Here is a 27,464-nt window from a genome sequence, read left to right as displayed (position 1 = left end):
GCCAGCACAGCTGCCTTCTAATTGATCACCCTGCCTCAATCTGTTTTCCAAGTTGCTGTCAGAATAATCTTCCAAAATACAGTCTTAGTCAAGTCACTTCTCTCCTTAGAACCTTCTGTAGCTCCCTGTTGCCTACTGAATACAACTTAAGCTTCTCAGCCGGGGCGTTCATAGCAGCCCCAGACCAACCCCATTTCTCCAGCGCCCCCTGGGCCTGCAGTACTTCATGCATCTTGAGAACACACCCTCAGGCACTCCTTTGAGCCAACCAGGATGGATTAATCATTGTGTGAGATGGGGCCTCTGCCCATGGAGCTCACCTTCAGTGGAGAAGGCAGACACGTGACATGCCTGCAGTCCCGTGAGCTGAGGACGAATGCCACAGAGGAGTGGACAGATGTGTTGGCAGCTCCCTGTTCCACCCTCAGTCCCCTGTGGAAACCCTCCTTCCTCGGAGCTCTCCTTTTACTTTGCTGTTCCTCACTTAGCTTAGCATTCTGTGTCTTGTTTTGGTTGGTCGTGAATAGGCCTGTCTTCCTACCAGCCAGTGAACTCCTCCAGGACAGGGACCTGCCTTCCTTCTCTCTGCATCCAGAGTGCCCAGCACATAGTCCCCTCCAGTCAGCCCAAGTGGAACTCACCAACTTGGGGAAGACAGGTGCATTTGTTATGCTTGGGGAGAAGAAGGAGGGAGGACAGGAACCCCTGTAGCAGCAACTTGTTTTTCATAACAGAAACCTGCAGTGAGTTTTGGAGGTTTCCTTCAACTTTGTTCACCTGGAAAAAGTCAACATTCTTTATCACTCCCTTGACTAGAAGAAACCCCACACTTGGGGGAAATAGCTTCCAAAGCCACGTTCTTCTTGCTTTGGTAATTTTAGCTCATTCAGGGCTCAGGTCCCAGCTTGGCATTGTTGGTCCAAATGGATCACTTGCTCCAGAAATGCTTTGGAACTTCTACAAAGTTAGCAGTGAAGCAGGGGAGTAGCCGATTTCATATGCAAAGATTGTTGCATGTCATCAGTGGGAGACTGCCAACAAAAGGATTTTTTTTTTTAAGCGAGTGAAAACTTTTAATTTAGGTTTTGACATGTTCTGCTGATGTACATTGGAGCGAAGACTGGAACTTGCCTGCTGTCATCTGTTGCAGATTCTACTGAAATGTTAACCATTTAAGGTCCCGTCTGATGTGATTTGTCATGTTTAAGAACCACATATTTGTTATGACTAAATAGTATGTGTTGCTGAGTATTTCAGAGTTCTGGTTCACAGGATGAAAGAAGAAATTGCCCCAGGCAAGCTGATGTCCTGCTCTTTTGTGTGTTTTCTTGTCATTCAAGAGCACACTGGTGTTTATTTTTAAAAACGCACCAGAAAAGTAGAATTCAAACTTAGATCTTTGACTTCAAGATTTATTCTCTTTCCACTGTGCCTACCTGCTTTGTCTTATAAGCTCCTTAGAGAGAGAAGATGTGTGTACTCTTCATTTTAAAATGCTTACTGGAAAAGCATACATACCCTGAAGAGCTTTTCTCTGGTTCATTTAAGTTCCCCAGGTATTCAGTTACACTAGGTGGTCAGTCTCATACTGGAGGGAAATACAGGAGGAGGAATAGCCATTGTTTCTTGCCTTCAAGGACTCATTCACTAAATATTTATTAAGTACTCACCAGGCTCCAGGTTCAGTGCTAGGAATTACCATATACATACTCTGTCTCCATCCTTGTGAGATAAGGCTTCTTATTTTACCCTGGGAGAAGAGAGCTACTCAGACAGTTGTTTAGTGGGTGCTGTAGGTGCCAGGCAGTGGGCTAAGGTCCTCCCATACACATGAAGCTTTTGGAGAACTGTGAGTCAGGTCAGTTAAGAAGTACGATGCCCAAACTAGGATGGCAGTGGTTGTGATGGCTCTGAGATGGATTAGGGAGGAGAATCCACAGGACTTGGGGACTGTCTGGTTGTGGTGACGTGTGTGATGATGATGTGGTGATCTGGGCTCTCCTCCCTCCATGGGGAGCATTAGAAAAGTAGTTGGTCGGAAGAGGAGATGATGAGGTTAGTCTGAGACAAGATGCATCTTGGGGGCCCGTGGGATATCTGGGCAGATGCTCCAGGAGAGCGATTAGGCATATGGCCCAAGGTTCAGGAGAGTGCTCTGAAGTTGGGCTGAAGATCCCAATGTGGAAGTCATTAGCCATGGAAGTGGTGGTTTCACAGAGGGAGAGGGGGCAGAGTAAGCGAATCATGCAGAACTCTTTAGAACACCAGCTTTTAAGGGCACAGCTAAAGAAGAAGAGCCCAAAAAGGTGACTGGGGAGAAGCAGCCAGAGATGGACTAAGAATCAAGTGATAACCAGGAGAGATGGGTGTCCTGGAAATCAAATAAGAAGCGAGGTCTTTGTATCCCAGATCTAAGCCTGTTTTTGTTTCTTTTAACTACACAGCAACTACTTTTTCCTCTGAGCTCATTGGTGAGACATAGTAGGATAGGACAGCTAAATTTATAAGCAGGAGAAGAAAAGATTGGCATGGGATGATATTTTGGTAGTTTTGAATGTCTGCGTTTTGCCCCACTAGAAGAAGAATCAGACCTGTTCTTTGAGGTCCGGAAAGCAAAATTAGGTCCAGAGAGTGGAATTCAAAGCAGTTGGTGGGAGGAATATAATAATAGCAGAGAGAGTGGATGAACAGTGGAAAGGGCTTCTAAGCATAGTGATGCGCTCCCTGTCAGGGGAGGTGGATATTCTGGAATGAAATCCTGTCCTATGGGAGAATTGGTTAAATGACCCCGTACCCCAGGTTGCTTCCTTGAGTATCACGGAGGAGGATTTAGAGAGCTGAAAGAAGATAGGCTTTGAAGTGAGGCAGTCTGGATTCAAACTGTGACTCTGCTATTTACAAGCTGTGTGACCTTAGGGAGATTACTTCACTTCTCTGAGCTTCAGGTACTCAAATGTAACGTAGAGATGGTAACGAGTGACTTGCCCACTATGTTATTTAGCAAGGTAATATGGAAAAGTATCTGGCACATAGTAGGTGCTCATTAAATATAGGTAGCTGATAAGGACTGTGGTGACTAAGCATTCTTGACAGAACAGCTTGCTTAGTCGTGGGTGCCACCATTTGTGGAAAGGAGCGATTTAGAGGACCAAGGAGAAGACAGGCTTAAAATTTAACTTGTGGGTGTTGTAAATCCTTTTGTGGCTTGACTTTAGCATGAAAGGCTTACCATCTCCCCCCATGTTTTGCCCCTCTGTGACCCTACGGTGGGGCCACTTATTACCCTGGCAGCAGCCTGGTGAAGCACATGAGGGTAGCTAGACAAATGAGTCAGAAGGATGAGGTTCCTAGTTTTGTTTGTGCCCTAGCCCTGTGCCAAGGCCAGTGAGGCCATGGGAGTGAAATCAGGGAGACCTACTGAAACCTGGTTGGCACTTCTTCTCTCCCCTTTCGGATGGTCTCAGCAGGACATTTCTTCAAACGAGCCCACCTGGAGGGATTAGATCATCTGCTCTTGCCCGGCACTGCATAGAAGAGAAAGAGAAGTGGAATTCCCTGTGGCTGGCCAGTGGTCACACAGCTGGAAGGATCTCTTAAGGTTTTCTAGTCTAGTCCCTATGTTTTACAGAAAAGAAAGCTGAAAGAAAGTAACTGGTCACCCAGAGAGTGAGTTACAAAGCCAGGCCTCGAGCCCATGTCTCTTGATTTCTTTCTGCTTTACCACAGCAGGGCACTCATCTTCATGTTGTCTTGGCTAGATACAATCCTTGAAACTTGAGAATTTTGTCTGCCTTGGATTTTCAAAAACAAACGCCACAGGCCAGAGAATGAGATATGCATGCCTTTTCTGTGGCATGTCTGTTTTTAATGCAAACATAAGACTTTGCAAGGTTTTTACACAGATGAAGAACTTTAAACTTGCATATAGATATTTTTTAAATAAGACAAAACCTATGTAAAACACTTTATGTTTAGCCTTTCAGAATTTCATCATAGCTAACAAGCCCACACCACATTAAACTCTGACATTGGATTCTTTTAGTTATCCAGCATGATTTTATGTAAAATGGGAGTCAAGACAGTACGTCTCCCATTTTAACTGTATTTCAAATTCTTCAGGGGTATCTTCACGTTTGAAGACAGAATTGCATTGGATTTCCTGTCCACCGGCCTCTTTTCTAAAACACTATTTGCTCTTTAACCATGCCTCCATTTTTTTTTTTCCAGTGGTAAGTTAAATGGGATGTTTCTCCCTCTCAGATTAATGACAAATACCAAGTTCTTCTATATTTTTGAAGAGCAGCTTCTACCATATTTTATGGCTTTGAATAGGGACTCTAGTTGGGGGTTATTTAGGGCTTGGTGGTCTTGATAAGCTTGGAGTTCAGGAGGTTGGTATCAAGTCATACTAAGTTCAATTTGGGAATTTATCACAGCATTCTCCTGGATGTAGGCAAAGGCTTGGGAAAAAAGCTGACACTTGGGAAATTATATTGACATACTCACCATTTTATATGTGCCTTCTAGTTCAGTTGAGGAAGTTACAGCAACTTGGTAATTTTTCTCTTGTTCCTATAGGATAATTAGATGATAGAACCAGGGCCCGAGTGACATGCAGGCCTGACTGGAAATTCTGGCTCTGATATTTAATAACTTTATGTCTTAGGCAAGCCACCTCACTTCTTTGACCCTCAGTTTCTGCTTCAATAGAATCATTATGGGGATTAAATATATTGATGTTAGTAAAGAATTTGGCATGGGGCCTGGCACATAGTAGTTGCTTACTCAGTATTTGTTGAATAGGTGAATACAGTTAGCTGACAACATAGTAGCTGGAAAGGAGGAGGAGAAAGTTGATGCCCAAATTTGGTGGTTTTCTTGCCCTGGAAACAAAAGAATCAGGAAGTTCGAATCAATGAAGTTTATCTCTTCAGAGGATACATACTTATTTCTGTTTACACTAAAACTGATTACTTGGTCTTAAGCTTGGAGCAGTTGCAAAGGTGGGCTGACCAGAGAGGTGGGTTGACTCATCCTTTTGAGTCTACTGCTAATTTCTTCTGTGGTTTCCTGGAATGCAAAGCCAGAAGCATACTCCAAAGCCACATTAAAATGCTGCATGAAGTTACCTGCTGTCTTAGATGATCCACACCACCATTCACCTTCATTAATGTGACCAGTCAAGAGTTACAGCTTCTTGTCACCCTGTGTTCAGTCTCCTCCTCACACCTCATCCATCTTGCTTGCCATTGCCACATTAATCTTCCCCAAACATCTCTTACATCATGTCTCAATCTGTGTCGGGTACCTGCAGTGGTTCTCTTTGCCTTAGGATAAAAGCCAATGACATAGCCCACAGGGGTAGCCTCACAGCCACTATTCACTGAACACCTGGGACAAGAAAGGCACTGTGCTTGGTGTTTTATACGCACTACCTTTTGGAAAACAGTTTATTATCCCCACTTTACAGATTATGAAAGTGAGACTCGGACAGGTGAAGTAGCTTGCCCAAGTTCCCACAGTTAGTATGTAGCAGAGCCAGAATTCCAAGCCAGGACTCCCTGATTGGAAAGACTGGGCTGCTTCTGTTAAATCCTGGGCCTCCCTCTCCCAACCAGTTCTCCTACTTTTTACGGTGACACTGAGTGTTCTGTAATCTTCTGTGGACTAGGTGCGGATGTGAGGCATCACCTTTAATTTGGGATTAGGATTAGGAAGGCCTGGAGGTTGGAGGTTTGCCCCCACATGGGCCAGCACCTCTCAGGAAGTCAAGCCTTCTCTTCTGGTTGGGATTCTTGGTACATCCTGGGTTGTAAGGATCCGAAAGACCACTTAGCAGAGTGCTCAGCACAGAACAAGGGCTCAGTGAATGTCCAGTGCCTGCAGAAAAGGACAAGTGGAGGCCTCAGATCTTCCTGAGCCCTCATCCAGGGAGCATGGTGCAGGGAGGAGAATGATGAGCATCAGGATGGAGCCAGCAGGTAGTTATCTCTCAGAGGAGCCTCAGGATCCCCCTGGCCAAGCACTGGGGCAGCCAGGATCCAGGCCAGAGGACATGTGATTCGAGGGACTGTCTGCTTCTGCTCCTTTCAGGAACTTAACTTCTGTCACTCAGACCTTCCTGTACTGCTCAGCCTGCCCTTTCAAAGAACCCATTCAAACCCTGAGCCCTGGCCTACAGCCTAATTCGTTGTGCCCGGCGATAGTTACTCCTATCTGGGGACTTCCTGAGGCCAGAGGGGTGTGGCAGGAGAGCAGGAGTAAAGTGGTCTTCTGCTTTGAACTTCAGGCTGGGGAATTTAGATGTCCTTATCTAGAGCCATCATTCATTCGTTCAGCATCTATGAATATGGCTCAACCATATTTCAGGCATGTGTTTTTAGAGAGAATAGAGCATGGGCTTGGGGACAAAGGGATCTAGATCAAATCCTGGCTCTGTGCCTTCCCATCTGGGTGGCTTTAGGCCCTCTTTCAGTCTCATTTCTTGTTTTGTGGGAAAAAATGCAGCTAATACTTGATTGCAGGGTCGTTGGGATGTATAGTAACATATGTGAAGAGCCGTATAGTGGCATCTGGTCGGTAAAAGACATTCTAAACGTGGTAGCCTATTTTTTAATTGAAGTGTAATTCACATAAGACAAAATTCACCATGTTAACCATTTTAAAGTGTGTACAATTCAGTGTTCTACAAACATCATCACTATCTAATTCCAGAAAATTTTCATCACTCAGAAAGAAATCCCTGTTACCCATTAAGTGGTCACTTCTCATTGCCCCTTTCCCTTATGTCCCTGGAAAACATTAATCTACTTTCTGTCTCTGTGGATATACCTATTCTGGACATTTCATATAAATGGAATCATATATTATGTGGCCTTTTTGTCTGGCTTCTTTCACTTAGCATAATGCTTTCAAGATTCATCCATGTTGTAGCAAGTATCAATACTTTATTTCTTTTAATGGCTGAATAATACTCCATTGCATGGATATACCACATTTTGTTTATCCATTCATCAGTTGATGGACAATTGGGTTGTTTCCACCTTTTGACTATTATGAATAATGTTGCTATGAACATTTGTGCACAAGTTTTTGGTGGACATGTTTTCATTTCTCTTGAGTATATACCTAAGAGTGGAACTGCTGGATCATATGGGTATTCTGTTTAACCTTTGGAGAAACTGCCAAACTGTTTTCCATAGTGGCTGCACCATTTTACATTCCCACCAGGAATGTATGAGGGTTCCAGTTTCTCCATATCCTCCCGACACTTGTTATGTTTATTCTCTGTTCTTTTTTTTTTTTTTTTGATTGTGGCCATCCTAGTGAGTATGAAGTATATCTGATAGTATTATTTTTGATTTACATTTCCCTAATGACTGATGATTTTGAGCACCTTTTCATATGCTTACTGGTATAGCCTCTTTTTATTATTCTTTCACTAAACATTTTTTTTGATGAGTCCCTATACTGTATGGCCAAGCCTGTGATATGGGCCCTGCCCTGTGGTTATCCACACTCCAGTGGGAAACGTAGACCTCAGAACAGGTGATTGCAACATAGTAAGAAAATAGGCTACAGAAAAGGTATGTATAAGGTGTAATGGGACCTTAGAGGAGCTGAGTGGAGGTTAGGTGGAGTTTGTCTAACAGAAGGGAAAAGAGTGGGCATTCCAGTTAGACGGAGGGGGTGTGGAGCTTTGGGTGTAGCCGGTGGGAGTTGGGCTCCTGTCATCATATGGGGAGTAAGGCTCTCTCAAGTGTCTCTCTTCCCAAGCCAGGTGGCTGAGTAGGTCTCCACCTCCAGGGGCAAGCCTGCAGCATGGGCCAGCCGCAGGCTCTGCTGAGCTTTGTCATCTGCTCTAAGTACCAGACTCTTGTTGCCTTCACGGCACATATACTCAGCTGATTTGATCCCACTTGAGGTCAATATTCTCTCTCCCTTCCTGCAGAAAGAGATCAGTGATGCTCATTGACACAGCAGCTTGCCTGACTTCTCACACCTACCACGTAGCAGAACTGGACTTGGAATCCAGGCTGTCTGACTTTTCCACACCTGCAGGGTGAACCTCAGTTCTTCCTACCTTAGCATTCAAGGCCAGTTATTCTCCAAGCCCCAGTCCCCATAACTTTCTTTCTCACCTTTTCTTCCTGCCTGTAACTGAACCATCTTTTGTAACCATTCAGGTCTAAATGTTTCTGCAATCTTTCTTTTTTGGTTTCTGTCCTTTACCCCTCTTCTTGCCGTCAGTAAATGGCTGTCCTTTTATGAACACTGACGGTCCAAGTGCTGTTCACTCCACTCAAGCTCTTAACACACAGAATTGATCATCTTCACTGCATCCTGGCAATGTGAGTAGGAATCATTTACTTCAAGTCACAGATTAGGAAACAGGATCAGAGAAGTAATTTAAGTTACTCAAGACCACCCTGTAAGTAAGGAGTCTAGTTCAAAGGGCCCTTCCTCTCAAACGCCTGCCATGGTTACACTGACCAAAGTGATCTCCCTTGCCCCCCAAGATCCTATAGCAGTTACTTTCCCCTTATTCACATTCAGTATTTGAGATCTTATCTCAGTCTTATTTGAGGGCTTTTCTTTTTCGTGGGCTTTTGTGTCCCCTAACCAGGCACTCATTCTCAGTGCCCCAGGGCCCCAGCCAGATCCTGCAAGTGTAAATTCTCAGTAAATGTTAAACGGAGGCATAGGAGGCAAAGCTCTGAACTCTGGTTGCACAGTCTGAGTTCTCATGCTATTCATGTTATGGCACTGACTTCTGTGACCTTGCACGATGATGTGCTCACCAGAATGGGAACCCTGCCTGTCTTGCTCCCCCTGTATCCCTGGGCCTGACTGTTGAGTAGACGGATGCATGGATTTACCATTTGGAACCTCATCTCCACTTTGAAAGGGTTAAATGAAATGATCTGAGGGTTGCTCCCGGTTGAAATATTGCCCAGTTTTGTGAGTCTGAACAACGGCTTCTCTCCATACCAGCATGATTCTCAGCTACAGAGCTTCAGCTCAGGGAGGCAGAGCATAGCTTGTCATTTCTAGTTCAGTGGCTACATCTCAAAATTTTGCCCTTGACCTTGCCAGACTGAAGACTAACCCAGGAGCTTTGCCTCAACACATTCAGAAGTCCTAACACCACCCTCTCATTCTCTATATCCCTTTCAGTTTCTCTCCCTCTTTTTTCACATGTGAAAACACCCACCCATCCTATTTCAGGATAATTTCATTTGGAACACCTTCTTTAGGTTTTATATTTTAGCAGCTTTTTGACTTAGAAGGAATGGACAGTGATTTATAGGAGGTGAGCTACTGCTCTTCTAGAAAGACCACGGTCCCTGCTGCTGTTCTTGCCTAACTCATTGGGTGTATTTTATAGGTACAAAGAGAACAAGAACTGGCCTTTTTGTGAAACTAGAAGCCTAGGATTGCTGCTCCACTAGTGGGAAAGGGCATTTTCATCTCTGATCAGGAGGGGTTGTTAACAAGACACCTCTTCTTTTTTTGGGCATTTCCCTTACACTAGATACCCTTCTTAAGGCATTCCTTTGTTTCTGTTTTTTTATTTTAATTGTATCTTTATCCACCTTATGCTTAGGGAAATAAAACGATTCTGAGCCCGTTGATAATACCAGTTTTTACATCCTGTTCATTGAGTGCCTAGTATGTACCAGCCATGCTGTGTGGTTAAGTGTGTGAAGCATTGTCGCTGTCGTCCCCACACTCCTTTATAGAGGAGACACCTGAGGTCATGCGGTTCAGACCTTGTTGCTCCCTGCTCGCACCCTGTCTCGGAAGAGCTGAGGTTCACGCTGAGGCCTCTCTGATACTGCAGTCCCACCCTTGACCAGCCGGGGCTCCATCCCGAAGATACATTTAGGAAGATTTGGCATCTGACTACATTCTGGAATAGTTAGGTGCTTACAAGCTTCCTTTTCAACTTTGCTAACAAGTTGTGAGGAGAGAAGCCTGGACTGGGGGAAGTGTAAGAGCATGTTCAACACACACACATACATGTACACACACACTCACACATAAAGACCCTGAGAGACTGAACTTAACCACTCCCTGGCCACATGCCACATCCAGCATTGGGCAACATGCTACAAACTACATTTAAGATATAGCAGCAGTGGGAACCTTTGAGGAGTAAGAAATAGTAATTCCCAGAGTCCCCGTTCAGGCCCAGAAAACAGGACCTCAAAGTATTTACCACAAGGGCCAGTTCCAGAGCATGTTCGAGTTTCTACCTCTGGAACTGTCCTTGAATTTTTACTGTTGACATCTACAATGAGAGACAGATCTGGGAAGTAAAGTTTGAAATCTGTGCAAGAGAAAAATAATTCTCTTTCAGATTATCTGAAGTTGAGTTTAAAGAATAAGAAAGTGAGGAGAAGTAGTATCCCTTTGTATTTGTGTAGCACTTTTGTAGTTTGTAATGCACGTCAGTGTGTGTTATTATCACACGTAAGCAGTGGTTGGATGGCAGAGGCCTGTTTCCCACTCCTGCCTCTTCCTCAGACTCACACCCTGGGCACGTGCCTTCCATCCTCACCTGTAAGATGAGAGAGAGTTGGGCCACTTGGTCACTGAGGCCCCCCAAACTCTGTCATTTCATTATCTGATACCAGTAAATGTTGCTAGTTACTCTTCCTGTATCTGTCTTAACTCAGCCTGTCTTGTGTCTGGGCTGTGGGGAGGCTGTACCTCAGCTCCAGTTCAGGCTTTATCTCCATAAGAGCTATCATCCTTTCATGCTCATCAGTACCTGAGCGGGCAGGAACCCGCCAAGTTTTCCTGGGAGATCATTTGCTTAGAAATATCTCAGTTGTTGAGGGATTCATGTGCTAGTTAAGTTAAAACCAGATAGCAATCTAAGGGCCATTTCAGTTCCAAGATTCTAGAATTCCATAAAAGGCCACCCTTGAAGATATACTTAGGGAAACCCCTCAGCAAATTCACTGGGCGCTATTTCAACGCTTTGTATGGTGGTGCCTTTAGCATATAGCCTTGATCCTAGAGTCTGATCTGCACTGCTGCTACTAGGGGCCCTGCATGTAACAGGGAATGAGTCTTGGGTTTGTTTGCTTTTCCTTTTTAACTGGTCTGGCCTCAGACATTCTCTAGTATTTGAGGTTATGGGCATTTTGAGCATTTTGACTCATAACAAACCTTATTCTCTTGGTATGCATTTTAGAAGACAAATCTGACCTTGAAAACAGTGTGATGCAGAAGAAAATAAAAATCCCCAAACTTTCTCTCAATCATGTAGAAGAAGATGGGGAAGTTAAAGATTATGGGGAAGAAGATTTACAGCTTAGACACATCAAGGTAACAAAATCTCTCCTCTTCTTTGGAAGTGTGGGGCAGCCGTTTCAGATTTCTTATAGCTAAAGAATTCCAGTCTGGCCTCCTCTGCCCATGTAAATGCCCCCTGGTGTCACAGGCCATGACTTTTTCACGTTGGGAGAGGCTCGGGACAGCTAGCGTGAGTTTGCTCTGCTGGCTGACTTTCTAGGGAGCGCTGTCCTGTTTGTACCATCTGTGCAGTGTCATCGCTGCTAAGGGTTGGCAGTGGTGCATTTCTATCCAGCCTCCAGCTCTGGAGAGGTCACTGCTAGGCTCCAGGAACATGGCTGCTCTCGGGCAGCAGTTCAGAGCCAGTCACTATCAGGCTGCCCCCAAACAGCTAAGGGTGGACTCACGAGGAGATGGGGTGCACCAGGTTCAGACGAAGAGCTTAATGTGACCTTGGGTTGGAAGAAAACTTTCACATGAGGTTGCATTTCCTTTGGTGTGCGTCCTAGCTGCTCTCCTCCAGCCTTCGCTTGTAAGCCTGCTGAATATCTTGTTCGATAAGCCAGATGTTTTTTCTGTACGATGCGTGCCCTGGAGGAAGGGAGGAGGAAGAGGGATGCCTTCTGCACTCACTGCAGTCTGCTTTTGGACACAGGCCAAGGACATCCCCAAAGCACAGTCCAAAAGATGCAGTTGACTTTAGTTCATGCATTCATTGCACCCATGCTATGGGCCTTGGCCCTTTGCTGGTTCCTGGGGTCATAGAGATTAGACAGACATGGTCACTGCCCTTAGTGCTCTCACAGTGTAGTGATGCAGATGGGTATCCAAAGTGATCATTACAATTTTAATGAATAAATTCATCTAGACTACTAGCAGCACTTTATCCCAGTGGATAAATGACAGGATAGGATTTTGTCGTGTAACCTAATCTCAGAGTCATGTTTTTTTCCAAAATTTTCAGGAACTTACTGAGAGGTTAAGGCAGGCTTGAGCGGACACAGTTAAGTTGTCTGGAATCTGGTGTCTCCAGTTGTCTGCATCTCCCACAGTGCCCCCGTCAGGAGAGCTCCTATAGCCCTCCTGCACTGGGTGAAGAATTCAGTGGGTCCTGTAACTCCCACTTCCCCTCAGTGGGAGCTTTGTCCACTTGAGCTAGAATTGCCTCAGGCAGCTGAAACCCCAACCCCTGGGTAGTCCTAGATAATTCTCTTCTCACTAAACTGTCCTCTCTGTATCCACTTCTTGCTGAGCTCCAACTTGGCCAGAGTCCAAGGAGAAGCTAACAGATGTGGGGGAAGGAGCCCAGTGCTCTAAGTGGGGCTTCAGGTTCGGGGTCTGACTCTCTCTGTAGCTCACCATGTGACCCTGAATGTAGTCCTTCCCCTCTCTGAGCCTCAATTTCCTCACCTGTAAAATGAGGGAGTTAAACAGAAAGAACCTTCCAGTGCTAGCGTTCTTGGAACTTTTCAGTTACATAAACATTTATCCAGCCCCTGCCAAGTGCCAGTTCTGAGTAGGCAGTGGAGAAACAGAAAATAAGACATGCTTCCTGCCCTAGATTAGAGTCCTTAGCATCCTTCCCAACTACAGCATTCTTGAGGAAAAGTCTACTTGGTGGAATGCCCTTTTTTTTGTGGGGGGGAACAGGGGGGAGGGGCATTTATGTTTTTGTTGTTGAAGAGATTTGAGTGATGCCTCCCCTGGGACGGCTAGGCCTGGCCTGATTTGTTACTGATTCTCCACAAACACACATTGAATACTCCCTGTGAGCAAATCACTGCCTGGGCCTTATGGGTAGGGTGGGGGGCCGGGGAGTTGGGGAGGGCAGTCATGATATAATATGCACCCAAGAGGCAGAGTGATGGAATGGAAGAAGTGCTGGCCTGGGAAACCAGAGTCCTGCTTCTGCCACTAACTGACTGTGTGACTTCGGGCGAGACCCTTCCCCACTCTGGACCTCTGTTTCCCCATTTGTAAAGTGAAGGGCTTTGACTACGTGTCTGCACAAGTTTCTCCAAGCACTGATGTTCTGTGGTTCTGTGATTCTAGGATTGTCTGGGGAAATATTGAGCCGCAGCCCAAGAAAGTCCCAGCTGCCCTTGCCTGAACTGATTCTCGTTGTCCTACACAGAGACCCGAGGGGCGGAAGCCGAGTGAAGTGGCGCACAAGAGCATCGAGGCAGTGGTGGCCCGGCTGGAGAAGCAGAACGGCCTGAGCCTGGGCCACAGCACATGTCCGGAAGAGGTCTTCGTGGAGGCCTCCCCGGGCCCAGAGGACATGGACAGTCTGGAGGACGCCGGCGTGCCCCGGGCTCTGTACGAGGAGCTGCTGCGCAACTACCAGCAGCAGCAGGACGAGATGCGCCACCTCCAGCAGGAGCTGGAGCGGACTCGCAGGCAGCTGGTTCAGCAGGCTAAGAAGCTCAAGGAGTACGGGGCGCTGGTGTCCGAGATGAAGGAGCTCCGCGACCTCAACCGGAGGCTGCAGGATGTGCTGCTCCTGAGGCTGGGCAGCGGTGAGTGCTCCCGCCACGGGCCGCCTGCCACTCCCCGCGGGGGCATGGCGTGTGCCGCTCCCCTTCCGGGAGGGCACCGGGGACACGCAGGCCGAGCTTCCCTGAGGTGAGGGAAGGGCACAGTTACCCCAAGGGAGAGCCACTCCCCTCTCGGAGCGGATCTGACAGGAGCTTCGGCGTGTGGCAGCCTTAGCTATCCAGAGCACAGCGGGCAACGTCAAGAAGTGGGGCTCAGAGAACGAGAGCTGGCAGCGTATTTGCCACCACTCGTTTACGCATCCATGTGGTAAGAGGCAGGACCAGGGGTAATAGGAAACCTCTCCAAAGGGGCGTCAGGATAGTAAAGAGAGCTAGACAGCATCCTGGCAAATGTATTCCTTTAAGTCAGAAAGTGATCAGTGCCACAGGAGAGCCGTGGATAAGATGACAGGAGAGTTCAAAGGACGGAGGGGGGTTATTTGTAACTGAGGGAGACTTCGGGAAGGAGGTGGGCCTTGAAGGGTGGGCGGGCTTTCAAGGCACAAGAGGGAGCAGAGGGCAGCAGTCTCACTGGGGTGTTGAGAAGACAGACGGCAACTGTAGTTTAAGAACAGGTGATTGAAGGCCTTGAAAACTATACCAGCCTGGAGTATCTGGACTTGTTTTGGTAGGAATGAGAAAAATTAAAAAGGTTTTGAGCAGAGAGGCACACGACCTTAGATTAATGTCAAGATGTATAAAACTCCTCAGGTTTGCTCATAGAAGAACTTGATAGGCTCTTATATTGCAACTGAATTTAACAAACTCGGCTTTTAGATATTCACATCTGACGTGGTTTAGAAGCAGGAATCAAGGGAAATCTGAAAGGGAGCAGCTTTACCGGCAGGGAGAAACGACTCCTTACCTGAGAGGAAAAGACAGAAACGCTGTTTCAGAACACAAGAATCCAGGACTGTAAAAAATAGAGGCCAGTCAGTATTGAGCAAATCAGTATAACACAAGTTCATCGCCTCCACATCCCCTGAGGACGATCATTAATAAGCCTGCATCAGTGTTCTTTGCTTCAAAAAGGGAATAGACTAGTCTAGAGACACAAGTGCCATCCCCGAAGTTTAAATCAAATACAATTTTATACTCAAGAAGGAAGGTTTGTGTTATCTAGATAACAGATTGACATGTAGAGCCTCATTCCTCTTTGATGTTTAGATAAAAGTGCTACCTTACTTATATTTAAAAGTGTCTTTTACTACCTAGAGTATGTCCCCAAGGCAGTGCCTCAGTAGATCTTCAGGGTGGCCTAGGGAGTCGGTCGAGAGGCCTTTCCATGCCCTTGTCGCAGAGAAGGAAGCTGAGGTTGGGGCTTAGGCAGAGTCGCCTGGGGAGGCAGAGGCAGAGCTCACCTCCAACCGTATCCCCGACTCCTAGGCTAGTCATGTCCCCACCCCCTGACTCCGCCTTGGCCATTCTCCCAAATCATAGCCCCTAGAGGCGCACAGTGACACCAGAGGTCACATGTGGTGTGCAACGTAAAAACTTACTAATTTTTTTTATCAAAATAAAATCTCAAAGAGAAACCCTAACTATAAAAAAGTGTGAAAACTGTATTGATCTTGGAGTGGGGGTGGGAGGCGGGAGATAACTGAGATTTCCAGAGAGAAAAAGTGTTTCCTGGTCTTCGGATGAATAATTTTTATTTTCCTTGCACTCTGTATGCTACGCCTTCTGTAAACTTCTTTGGGGTGGAGAGTGGGAGGGGAGCAAAGCATACTAACAACAACTCTCCACGTCATTATTTCAACTCCCAGGGAAATTGCCTGTTCTGTATGATGATGACCTGAGTTTAAACTCCAGAAGCCACTCCTAACCCTCTGGGGCAGTAAGACACTGCATTTTGTATCAGCATGTTCCTCTTTAGTGTTAAGACACTTAGACAAACTTGGCCCCGACCATAGTTTCAGTGTCTTGATCATTCCAGGCACTCCCACCCGACAGGCCTTGAATGTCATCTTGAGGGCCAATGGCTGGCTTTTCTCAGATCCGAGTCACTATCGTCATCACAGTGGGATGGACTGACTATAAATCAACCCAAGACACAAATATGCATAAAGCAATCACCATGTACCGTGCGCTTTGCTCCAGGGACCATGGGTGTCCCAGAAAATCACACCTGCTGTCCATGACCTGTGAAAGCTTAAAGTCCATCGATTAGCACTTGTTAATCAGAGAATGATAATGTGCCAAGTTCTAAGATAAATCCACAAGAGTGTAATAAAAGACTCCCTACTCTAAGGGGAGTTTGTATGTTTTCATGGATGTAGTCTAGTCTGGTCTAGTCTAGTCTTTGGAACCAGATAGGCCTAGATTCAAACCCAACTTCCCCCACATCCCAACTCTGTGGCTTTGGGAGCCTTCTTTCCTTGCATTCTTCCCTCCTCCCTCCTTTCTTCCACAAATATTTACTGGTCTCTGCTGTGTGCCAGGCATTTTGCCTGGTGGTTAAAGTTCAGTACATTCAAGATACCGCCCTTGCCCACTCCCCTTGAGAAGCTCAAAGCTTGATACGGGAGACAGCCACTGACACAGTGCCAGCACAGGGATAGAAGCTCTGCTGTGGGACAGCAGAGGAGCGGCATCCACCGAATTTGGGGGATCAGGGAAGAAAGCCTTCCTGAAGGAAGTGACTTCTAAGCTGGAGCCTGAAGGATGCATTTTTGTTATCCAGGCAGGGGTGAGTGGGTGGGAAGAGCAAGGAGCAGTCTAGGCAGAGGGTACCTCTCAGACTTGGGTGTTCTCATCCGTAAAATGGAAATAATAATACCCCTCTCACAGCATAGGGATACACAGCATACTGTCTGGCATTCTGTTGATGCTGAATTACCATTAGCTCCTTTTTCGTACCATTTAGTGGAGGGGCTAAGACAGGGACTGATTTGGTTTTTAACTCTTGACTCTCCTAACCAGTAATTGGCTGTATGACCTTGAGTAGGTTAACCAACTTCTCTGCCTCTCAAGGTCTTCTATTATAGAAGAGAAAAGGAGTTACATATGTATTTGTTCATTCAGTCAGTCAGCTCACGTTGACCACATGCTTTCTGAGCTTAGGAACTTGGGGAGATACAAAGAAGACTAAGACATTGGAAGCTGGGGAGGGCGTAGTGATGGAGGTAAACATGTAAGCATGTGATTGAAATGCAGTGTACCGAATTTTGGGGAAGGGGCTAACATTTGAAGGTGGAAGTCTCTCTGATTGAGCCTGGGAAAACACCCCCAAGAAACCTATAACAAGGCAGAGAAGAGCCAGAAAGAGACTGAAAGACCCTCTTTGATTCTCAGCAGCACATTCCACCCTGGAGTTGATGCGTGGCCTGGGCTGCACCATCCTTGCCCCGCCCCCCCCCCCCCCCGCCCCGCCGTGCCTGGCTCAAGCATTGCTCTTAGAGGCCTCCCCTTGTGTATTTTCTCCCTTCCACCTTGCCAGGGGCCCCATCTCAAGGATCTTTGTCCATCTTGGGTGCTGGATCATCCACAGGTCAGGGATGCTCAGTTTTAAAAAGAATCATTGCTGACTTGCCCAGGCATTGGGATCCTACAGGCTGTAGATGGGAGAGGGCAGAGAGCAAGAGCCTGACCTCTTGAGCCCGAGGGGCACCTCAGAGCGGCGAGCAGGTCCTCTGGCAGCCAGGAGTTGTAATGGTGCAGCTGGTGGAGGGTAGGAGCAGAAGGGTAGGAGCAGCAGCAAGGTGGTATAAGAAGATGTTTGAGAGACTTCGCTGGATGACTCACTTCTTCATCTGAGTATTCGTTCTTTCATCCATTCCACAAATACACACAAGATGGATTTAACAGAAAAAATTCTCTAGAACATGGAGCCTTGGAGTTGTGAACGAGCTCAGACAGGATATAGGGTGTTGCCCTCACGTTGCTGATGAGGAAACAAGCCCAGAAAGTGCCACAAGCCTATTCCCAGGGGTCTCCTGACAGCTGGTCCTGGGAGCCTCTCTCTGGGCCCTCGCCCACATGCCCTTCTTTAGCCCTTGGACTTCATTGTCACTGACATGGGGGTGACCCCCCCAGCCTGATCCTCCCAAAGGACATCTCTCTGTAAAGTAGAACTTTCCTTTTGTATGATCTTAGCATGAGAGGCAGCCCTCTCTGATGGGAAGGAACCTCACTCTCTAACCCAGAGAGTCCCTTCGCTGGGAGCCTCTGTCGTGGTGTCAAAATTAAAGGAAGAAGCATATGTAAAGAATAAAGCCCTGTGACCAGCATATTGTAAGTGTTCAATAAACACCAGTCTCTTTCTCCTTTTCTGCCCTTTCCCGTTTGCCTTCTCCCAAAGAAATAAGTGCTGGGGACACAAAAAGCATGAAGATCTTCTACTTTATAAAGTACAGATTTATTTGTGTGTATGTGCATTCATTATTCTTTCATTCATTCATCATTTATTAAGGGCATCCATTGTGCCAGGACTGTGTTAGGTGCTGGAAATATATTGATAGAAAGACAGTCCCTTTCTAAAACATTCACGAGCCTAGAGTGAGAGTGGTGTTTATTAAACCAGGGCTTGGCAGTCTCAGAGAATTCCAAGGGGATGAGGGGGAGCAGGACAGTGAAAGCCAGTTAGTTGCAAGGCTCTGGTATATGAGAAGGCGTAAACTCTAGCGTCTGTCTTGGTTTCCCCTCAGCCAGATTCCTTGCTCTTAGAGGTCAAAGACCGAGGCTTAGACATCACCCTCAGCTTTTAGCACTCTAAGTAACTCTTAGATAGTTAAAATCATTCCAGTGTGTTTCAGATAACATTAGTTCAACTAAGGCTGGAAAGGGCTCTGTGAGTGACATAGAGGAGGAGACGGAATCCCTGCCTTCAAGATGCACACGCAGCCCGAGGCGGGGCGCAGCCCTGTACACCGGATAGAACAGAGCAAATGGCTGTAGCTGCAGGGGGAGGCATATGACGGCTTTGGATTTTGTGTGTGCTTTGTAGGGAATGTAGGTGGAGATGATGAGCTCTGACCAGAAGAGGCATAGATAAGAAGAAGAATATCAGTAATTCACATGTACAAGACACTTCACAGGCTTCAAAGACCTTGACATTTTTATCTCATTGGACTATTCCGATAGCCTTATTGCAAGGCCAGGTAAGGATTATTATCTCCATTTGAGAGAGGAGAAGGCAAAAAGCAGAGATAATGTATGTCCCTGTCGGCCAGATCACAAGCTAGTTGAAACTTTTGAAGGAGAAAGCCACTGTGGCCCGCAAATCTGTCTTGGCTCTTTAGAGCTGGGTTTCTATCACCTCTGTTCCCCTCTGGGCTCGTGCCTTGTGTTCCGTCCAAGGTCCGTTAAAATACCAGCTTTGATCTTTAAAATCTTGTGCGGTCTGAGCTGGACTCTGAGCACGGGTCTCTGACAGTGCCTTTGAAAAGGCAGTTGACGTCAGCCAATGCCTCCTGCCGGCTCTGCCCTGTACTGGAGGCACCGTGGGCTTTGGCAGCAGATATTACTTGGGTTTGAATCTCGGCTCTCTTAATTCTTTAACTGTGCAGCTTCAAGCAAATGATTTAACCCTTCTTAGCCTCTGTTTTCTCCTCTGTAAAATGGATATCTTAATGCCTACCACATACAGGCCGGAGAGCATGGTCAGTGACTAAGAGCCTGCATGGGCCCTGAGGCCAGAAATACTGGAATTTTGAACCCTGGCTTTTCCGTAGTCTGATTTTGTTACCTTGGGCAAGTTACTTAAAACTTCCTGGGCCGTAGTTTCCTCATCCAAAAAGCAAGGTCAATGACAGTACCAACCTTTATGGTTCTTAAGAGAATTAAATGAGCAAATGCATGTAAAGACTTCTGCCCAGAGGCTGGCACATATTAAGTGCTCAGTGGGTCCAGCATGAATGACGTAGGATCATTTGAGGATTCGCATGAGATGATGTGTATATGATGCGTGGCACGCCGTAGGCAATCATTGTCCTACAGCAGAGCACAGATGTGGTTGTCTTGGCATATCTTAGTCTTTGGTCAACCCCTCCTGTCTCCTGGACATTGCTGCTTTCCCTTGTAAGTGCTCAGAAATCCTATCTGAATCATCTATTTTATAGGTACACCTGGACTCAATTTCAAGCTCACCGGTCTATGGCTTATTGAACTCTCCCTCTTTTCCTGGGCAGAATTCCAGTCTTCCTATCTCCAGTCCTCAAGCACTCCTTTTGACCCCCTTGATTCTTCAGACATCACTGTTTATGGCTCAATTTTCTCTTTGTCACGGCTCTCCTTCTGGGGCCTGTTCCACTCAGAGCTCTTTTCCACCTCCTCCAGCCTTCAGTTCACTCTCCCCAATACACAGGAGTGCTCACAAAAGTTGGGCTTTGAGGGAGGGCTCAGAGGATGAGTGGTATCCCCGTGACCCAGGAGGTCCACAGCCTGCCACTCACTTACTGATGGAGTGGGGCCCAAACCGCTGTGCCCAGGGCCTGCTAACCCCGGGTGGCAGGAAAAGGTCTAGCAGTGAGGACTGGAATTGTTTCCCTTAAAGGTATTGGCCATCTCCCACTTTGAAGGACTTTCTGCACTCTAGACTGAATCAACACATTAGCCACAGTTCATCCTAGATTGTTTCAAGAGCTGATTTCAGAGTGGCAGGACGGTCCAGGACCCTCCTTCCTCTTTTTCCCTAGCATTCATTTTTCTGGGGCAGTGGGGAGGGGGCTGAGGGACAACTCCAGGCTGTCCCTTTTTTCCTGCTCGGGGAGCTGGGACATGCAAGAGTCGCTGGGCTTCTCTTCATTGCCAGAACAGGACTGTGCTTCCCACTTGAAACAGGGCTTTGCCTTGCTGGTCGTGGGCTTCGGTGTGGCTGTGTGGCAGGCTTGTTTTCCGCTGGCTTTGCCAGTCAGAGCAGGTGGAGGTGGGAGAGATGGGAAAGGGCTCCTCATTAAGGGCAGTGGCTGGCCCCTCTGAACACCTGCTTTGAGCCTGCCGTTAGGCGCTTTTCACACAGAAAACTACCTCAGCAGTAGATAGCATCATCAGGTGAGGATGCGGGCTCAGAGAGAGGAAGTGAACGTGTCCAGATGACAGGAGAGCCTGATGGAGTTACGACAGAGGCTGGCTTATTCAGGAACCACAAGCGGTTTCTGACTGGACTGCGCAGAGGAGAAGTAAGTAGGAGGGAGAGACAAGGCTGCAGAGGCAGGTGAGAGCACCTAGAACTGCCCCGTAGCCCACAGGGGATCCTCCCCACTGGAGCGGCCTGGGGTTCAGTCCCTCAACCTCGGGGTCACCCTCTTCTTCTGAACCAAGCAGATCAAATCGTTCCTGCTCTGGAAGGGCTCATGGCCTGAAGGCAAGAGCCAGCAAAGCCAAAGCCACGGATTGACTTCCTTGGGAGATGTCAGCCGTGTGGTGAAACTCTGCCCCATCATAACTCCTGCCCGCAGGTGCTCACCCTGCCCGTGGCAGCCCTTCAGGCTTCTGAGGGCAGCCCTTACACCACCCCACTTATTCCCACCACAACCCCCACAGTCTTCCCACCCAGCCAGTTCTGGTCCAGAACCAAAGGCCATGTCACATGCACACAGTGCGTGTGTGAGGCCTTCAGTGCCTGTCTGGCAGCCCAGGCCCATGCTGTTCTGCATATCCTTGCCATTTGGATGCTCCCTGGGTCTAGACAGTTGGGCGGGGAGGAAGGTGGAAGAACCATAGACGAAGAACCAGCCCAGCTTTGGCCACCAGCTGGCAGGGGGTAGGCTCAGAGCTCCTAGAGGTGAGATGAATCCTAGTGATACCCTCTCCTCCCAGCTGCCCCCCTGCATGATTGTGGATCTTCACGGACACCCTAGGAAGGTGAGAGAAGGTCAGAGATGCTGAGGGTCCCACAGAGTGGGCATTACGTGAGAAGCCCGTGCAGTCTGAAAACTGCAGTCAGCCAAAGAGGTGTAGGGAAAGAGCAAGTCTTTGGGAGTCTAGCAACCCTGAATTTTTTGACTTTCATCTACTTTACCTCTCTGAGCCTCTACAAAGATAATAAGATAGATTTTGCAAGACTGTCATGAGGATTAACCTGTTTCATTCAACACATGTTTAATGAGTGTTCGTTGTGGGCCGGGGACGTCATGCTGGGTGCTGGGGATATAGCCGTGACTGGGACGGCAGCTGTCCTCAGAGTTTCCGTCCTAACCAGGAAGATGGTAAACAAATAATAACTTGACACTGGGGTGTCAAGATTAAAAGGTTTAAATAATAGGTATTTCAATGTAAGGTACTAAAAGAGAAGATGTTCAGCGAGTGTTGGTCACCTTTCCTTTTCAGGGAGAAGCAAACATGTCCTTTGAAATGGGCATCTGCAGTTCCTCACAGTGGGGAGGATACCTTGACCCCCACGACTGGGGATTTGGGCCAGCTCCTGCCACCCCTGTTTTCCTGGGCTTCTACCCCATGGAGAGGGGGCTCTCTAGGTCCATTCCAGCTCTGCTCTGCGGTTCTGACTCCCCGAGGGACCAGCCCCACTGTGAGGGCATCCACATGAGCTGCAGGGCTTTTGTCCAATCCAGTACCTCTGGCCAGAACGGCCTCTCCTGCCTTTGCTCAGCAAAGCCTACCCCAGCCCTCACGTACAAAGGGCCCTCAGAAAACAGGGAGGGTTGGGGGAAGGACCCAAGGAGCTGTGGCTGATGGGGATGCCATCCCCCTGCCTGACCAGCCCTCCATCTTCCCTAGACCTTATCACCCATCAGGCTCCGGTCGGAGCGCACCTCTTCCCTAAAGCCTTCCATGATCCCGGAGCCAGTGGTGACCTCTCCCTCCCCAACCTGTGCAGGTCATCATGCTGCCCACTTCCTGGTTGGTCAGTGCGCCTCCATTTGCCTTCACCATATGAAGATAACTACCCCACCCCAGCCCTCCCAACCCGTTCCAGGCCCCAGCACAGAAGTTGGTGACCGTCCTGCTGAAGTCTTCCTAATCTCCTCCAGGTGTAGCACCCTGTCCTTTGCTTCTGTTCCCAAGTCTTTATCCTTACCCTTGTCAGGATGGTAATGACCTGTTGCCTATCTCTTTCCACTACTGGACTGCACATCACTCAAAGCCACCTAACCCAGGGCTGGCACTTGGTAGGTGCCTAGTAGATTCTCACTGAAGGAATGAGACCACATTTGTCCCAGCTCTCACTGGAAGCACAACGGGGCTAAGAAACAGATGCGTAGCTACTGCAGCAGATGAGAGTGGCCGACGCCTTTTGAGAGGGGATGCTGGGGCCCACAGAGGGGGATCCACCTGCCACTGTCTCTTTCCAAGGCCTTTGTGTACTACCTCCTTCATTGCTACTAGCTGTTCCCATGCTCAGGTCCTTTCAACAAGTGTAATCATCTTTTTTTTTTTTTGCCAAACCCAGTGTGCCTCTGTGCTGCAGTAGGGGCATGCTTTAAGTATTTTGACTTGATTCATTTTGCATTTAGGAAGAAACTAGAATTATACCTATAGCAGAGAAACTTCCTATTTACTTGCAGAAATGAAGGCTTTAATACTTTTTCAGAAAAAATCTAATATTATTAACCTTTTTTGTTTCAGCCGAAATCAGAAATGGTATTTAGTGTCCAAACATATATTTTGAAGATATAGGTGATTTTTAAGCCTCCTGGAAGTAACATAAGCATTAACTTTTTAGACAGGTTTTCAGGAAGAATAGCGTTAGTCCAGTTGAAGGTAGACAAGAACAGAGAATGGTGTAATTTCATTTATTTGTTGTGCCAGCAAACGTTTACCAAGCCTCTTACTGTGTGCCACGATTCCCATTTCATGGGAGAAGCCTCTGGGGCTTAAAAAAGTAAAGGAAATAATAGAACCAGGATTTACACCAGGTTTTCTAGCACTAAACCCAGTATTTGTCCATCAACTCACAGCTATTTGTGTGCTGTGTAATAAGAGTTTTACGTGTTACATTCTCAGCTTGTCCAGAATTGGGACGTGCTGTATTTGTCTCTGGGTCCCCAGTGCCTCTTCCAGGGCTCCATCTTGGTCTGCAGTCAGGGATTGTGTGATGAATGGGCTCATGAATGACTGAATGAAAAGACAAGCACTATCTTTTACACTCTTTCAAAAGCTTTCTTTACCCAGCTGAGAGGTTTCTCTCCGTGGAAGGTATATTTTCTCCAAAATAAACCTGAAGTGGATCAAAAGCCTTTTTTTTTTTTTTTTTGATTCCTACTCTTCCCACAAGTGAAAAAAGTTCCTTTGTTACTTAAAATATCTGCACCAGATCGTGCAATGCCGTCTCTCAGCGCAAGTGCTTATTATTGTGGCTAATTTGGTCACGTATGTTTGAAGGAGAACAATGCCTCAGAAATTTTTAAAAGCAAAATAGCAATCTGAGGCGTTTGTTGTAATGAGATGTAAATTGCCAACATCATAGTGGAGCCTACTAAAATTTGCAATGAAGTGTTTTTTCTCCTTTTTAAATTAAAAGCACTAGAGGCCCTCCCTCCTCTCCCCAAAGAAACCACATGCTTTTTGTTCCTTTTCTCTCGGATTCTGTCATACTGAACACCCTGCTTTACTGGCTGATTCATTCCTTCATTCACCTGCCATTTTCTGAGCCTGTGTCAGAGTCTCTGTTCTCTGCCTGCCTCAGTGCCAGTCTCTCCAGAGGCATTATCAGGTGGCTGTTGGCAAGTCCCCATTTTGCAGGTAGGAAAGCTGAGGCTCAGAGAGGTGAGGTGGCATGTCTCAGGTCATGCAACTTGGATCCACACCCAGGTCTCCTGACACACCCCTTCCAAGATGAGCCTTTGGTTGGTATCTCCTCCTTGCTGAGGCACCAGGTACCTTCTGTATATAATGCCAGAGGAGGCAGTTGAGGAGAGCGGTGCAGAGGGGTGGGATAGGGAGGGGGGGAGGGAGACGTGGGAGGGAGGGGATATGGGGGTATATGCATACGTATAGCTGATTCACTCTGTTATAAAGCAGAAACTAACACACCATTGTAGAGCAATTATACTCCAATAAAGTTGTCAAAAAAAAAAAAATCCCTGGCAGCCACCAGGTATTTTAAACAGTGCTGATCGGGTACGTTAGGAAGTAGTGTTCCTTGAGAGCCAGAAGATCCCAGGACAATAGCCTCAGTATTTGACAAAACTCCATTGGTCCCTGAGGAGACCAGCACAGGGGAACATAGCGTGGGTGTGCTGTGGAGTGCAGGCACCTGCTCTGGGCTGGGCCCGTGCTAGGCACTTGGGGCAAAAGAAGACCAGCAGCGCCCTGGCTCCCAGGGACTAGCAGTGACTAACTGAGCACCCAATATGACCCTCGTGTGGGGGAGGGGCAGTGGGGGAGAGCCGCTGTTTACTGAGCACCTGCTTCGTGCCAGAGTCTGGATTCATCATTTCATATGTAACTCGTTTAATCTTCAGTCTGGCCAAGTCGCTCTTGTCATCCCTCCTTTCAGGTGAGGCAACAGAGTCAGAAGGGTTAAGTAATTACTGATGTGTAAAATTGCCTGTCGAGGATTGAATTGGAACCAGGCGTTGTGTGGAGCCCTGGTCTCTGACATAAAAGGACGAGGTCTCTGCCCGCCCTCAAGCCTCACGGTGGTCTGGTGAGGGGCAGGCATAGAAACAGATGAGTGCATCTGATTATCATCGGGGGAGGGGAGCGTCCAAGGGACCTGGTTAGGCCACTTCAGAATCTCGGAAGAGGGGACCAGCAGAGGGTGGAGCCAGAGAGGCGACCTTTTGCTCTCAGCCCTTGCTCCTTCTGATGTCCCTCACGCGTCCCCCTGTAGCCATCTGAACTGTCCGTTCCCTTGGCTAGATGTTTCCAATTTCTGTTTTACAGCCCTAGCTTCTACTTTCACGGCTGCAAACAGGTTTCAGATATTTGACAACAGCTTCCCTCCCACCCACCCCGACCACCGCCCCCAAGCACCTCCACTCAGCAGCAGGGCTTTATTTCAGAATCTCTGCTCCAGCCCACTGAGGTCTCTTTCTTGCCCACAACTTTCTCTCCCCTCTCATGTTATGAAGAATTTACTGAGAGCCTGCAACGTGCCAGGCCTAGCCCTAGGTGCCAGGACTGCAAAGAGTAAAACTTTGCCCTTGAAGAGCTTAACAGTTTGATGTGGACAACAGATTGGTCGATGATTGCAAGTACAACTTGCTGGAAGTATTTACAATTTAGAGACCCCCTACTTGGTAATGATCGGGACAAGGCCTCACGGAGGAGACATGTAAGCTCTGTTCTGCAGTCTGACCAGGGCCTTGGCAGGCAGATGAGGGGGCGTTCAAGGCCAAAACAATTGCACGTCCAAAGGCTCAGAGGCTTGGGACAACACAGCATCTGGGGGACGTGAGCAGTGTCAGGGGAGAGCAGGAATTGAGCGCCAGAGGTAGAGAGGAGGCTGGTTATTCTGGGCCTTCAGGAGGCTATCTATGGTGTGCAACTTAATTTTGAGGGTAATGGGGGCCTAAGCCAGGAAGGACCTGGTCGTGAGTAGATCTCTTTAGCGGCCGTTGTGGAGATGGGTGGGAGAGAACTAGATAAAGTCAGAGCTGAGATGGATTCGATCTCTTCTCCAACACCTTCCTCTCATAGAAGGAAAAGGAGGCTCCAGAGGAGGGAGGCTATCTTGCCAAAGATTACCTGTGCTCCAGTGGCTGCATGGACCACCCCCTCTCAGCCCATTCCTTTTTCGTGTTGCTGAATGTCAGAGCAGGAAGAGACCTCAGATGCCAACTTGGCCAGGCCCTTTTGGGGAAACTGAAGTAATTACTTCTTCCCTGAACTAAGAAAAGATCAAATGCTCCACTTGAGTTTGCTTATATCTCAGAAATGCAGCTGAGATCTCACACAGAGAGAAGATAAAGTTTGGCATCTGCTTCTGAAACTTTAGAATTATTCATTCATTCTTGTCATTCTTGTATTCATTTAACAAACATTCAGAGAGCACCTCCTCATTCCAGGTGCTGGGGACAAAGAAGAATCAGCCTTAGGCCCAGCTCTTGAGTAGGTCACGCAGAATGGGGAGATGGTCTCCCAAGATGAGCCCTCCTTTTTTTGTCAACGCTGTGCTACTCCCCAGTCATGCTGCATTCAGCTTTGTGTGTTCAAACTTAAATATTGGAGACTGCAGAGATCTGTCTTGCAGATGGCAGCAGCCAGCAACTCAAGAGTGATATTCTTGTTCTGGGAAGCCCTGTCATGAGGAATTTTTGTAAACAATCACCAATACCTTCCCAACCACCAGCCAAAGCAAAGGTGTGGCAACTGAACATAGAATTGCAGCCAGATTGTTGGTGAGGGCTTTAGTACACAAAGAACTCTGTCCCAAGTGGCCCATGTGGTAGGGATAAGGGAAGGTTGGACCCTGAAACCCACTGGTTACTTAAGTTGTATGCACAGCCCTGGGGACCGGCTTTGGCAGTAGCTGAACTTCTGCTCCCATTAAACCCTGAAGTATTTGCATAGGGAGAATCTCCAGGATGTTAAACTCTCCGTTGGCCTTTGGAGTTGCTCCCCTGCAAAAGTTAATCTAGTCATTTGGCCTTATTTACTCATTTTCATCCTGTTTCTCTGCCCTTTGGTAATCAAGACACAATAGGCGATTTGAAAAATAGTCCATCATTTTTAAAAGCTAATGGAGAAGAAAATATCCCCCTTAGAAACCACCAC

General features: G+C 47.4%; 2 protein-coding genes across 2 annotated transcripts in view; both read left to right on the top strand.

Annotated features, from left to right (window-relative positions):
- Positions 1–27,464, top strand: part of AGBL4 (AGBL carboxypeptidase 4) — a 1,272,021-nt gene that overhangs the window by 1,021,014 nt on the left and 223,543 nt on the right. The window lies entirely within an intron of this gene.
- Positions 1–27,464, top strand: part of BEND5 (BEN domain containing 5) — a 47,468-nt gene that overhangs the window by 4,143 nt on the left and 15,861 nt on the right. Inside the window, exons 2-3 of the mRNA XM_060083324.1 lie at positions 11,207–11,340; positions 13,442–13,826. Of these exons, the coding sequence (XP_059939307.1) occupies positions 11,207–11,340; positions 13,442–13,826 (519 nt within the window). The remainder of the gene's footprint in view (positions 1–11,206; positions 11,341–13,441; positions 13,827–27,464) is intronic.

The sequence above is a fragment of the Mesoplodon densirostris genome, chromosome 2 (genome assembly GCF_025265405.1).
Source record: "Mesoplodon densirostris isolate mMesDen1 chromosome 2, mMesDen1 primary haplotype, whole genome shotgun sequence".
Taxonomy (NCBI): Eukaryota; Metazoa; Chordata; class Mammalia; order Artiodactyla; family Ziphiidae; genus Mesoplodon; species Mesoplodon densirostris.
This window is presented reverse-complemented; position numbering and strand designations above follow the sequence as displayed.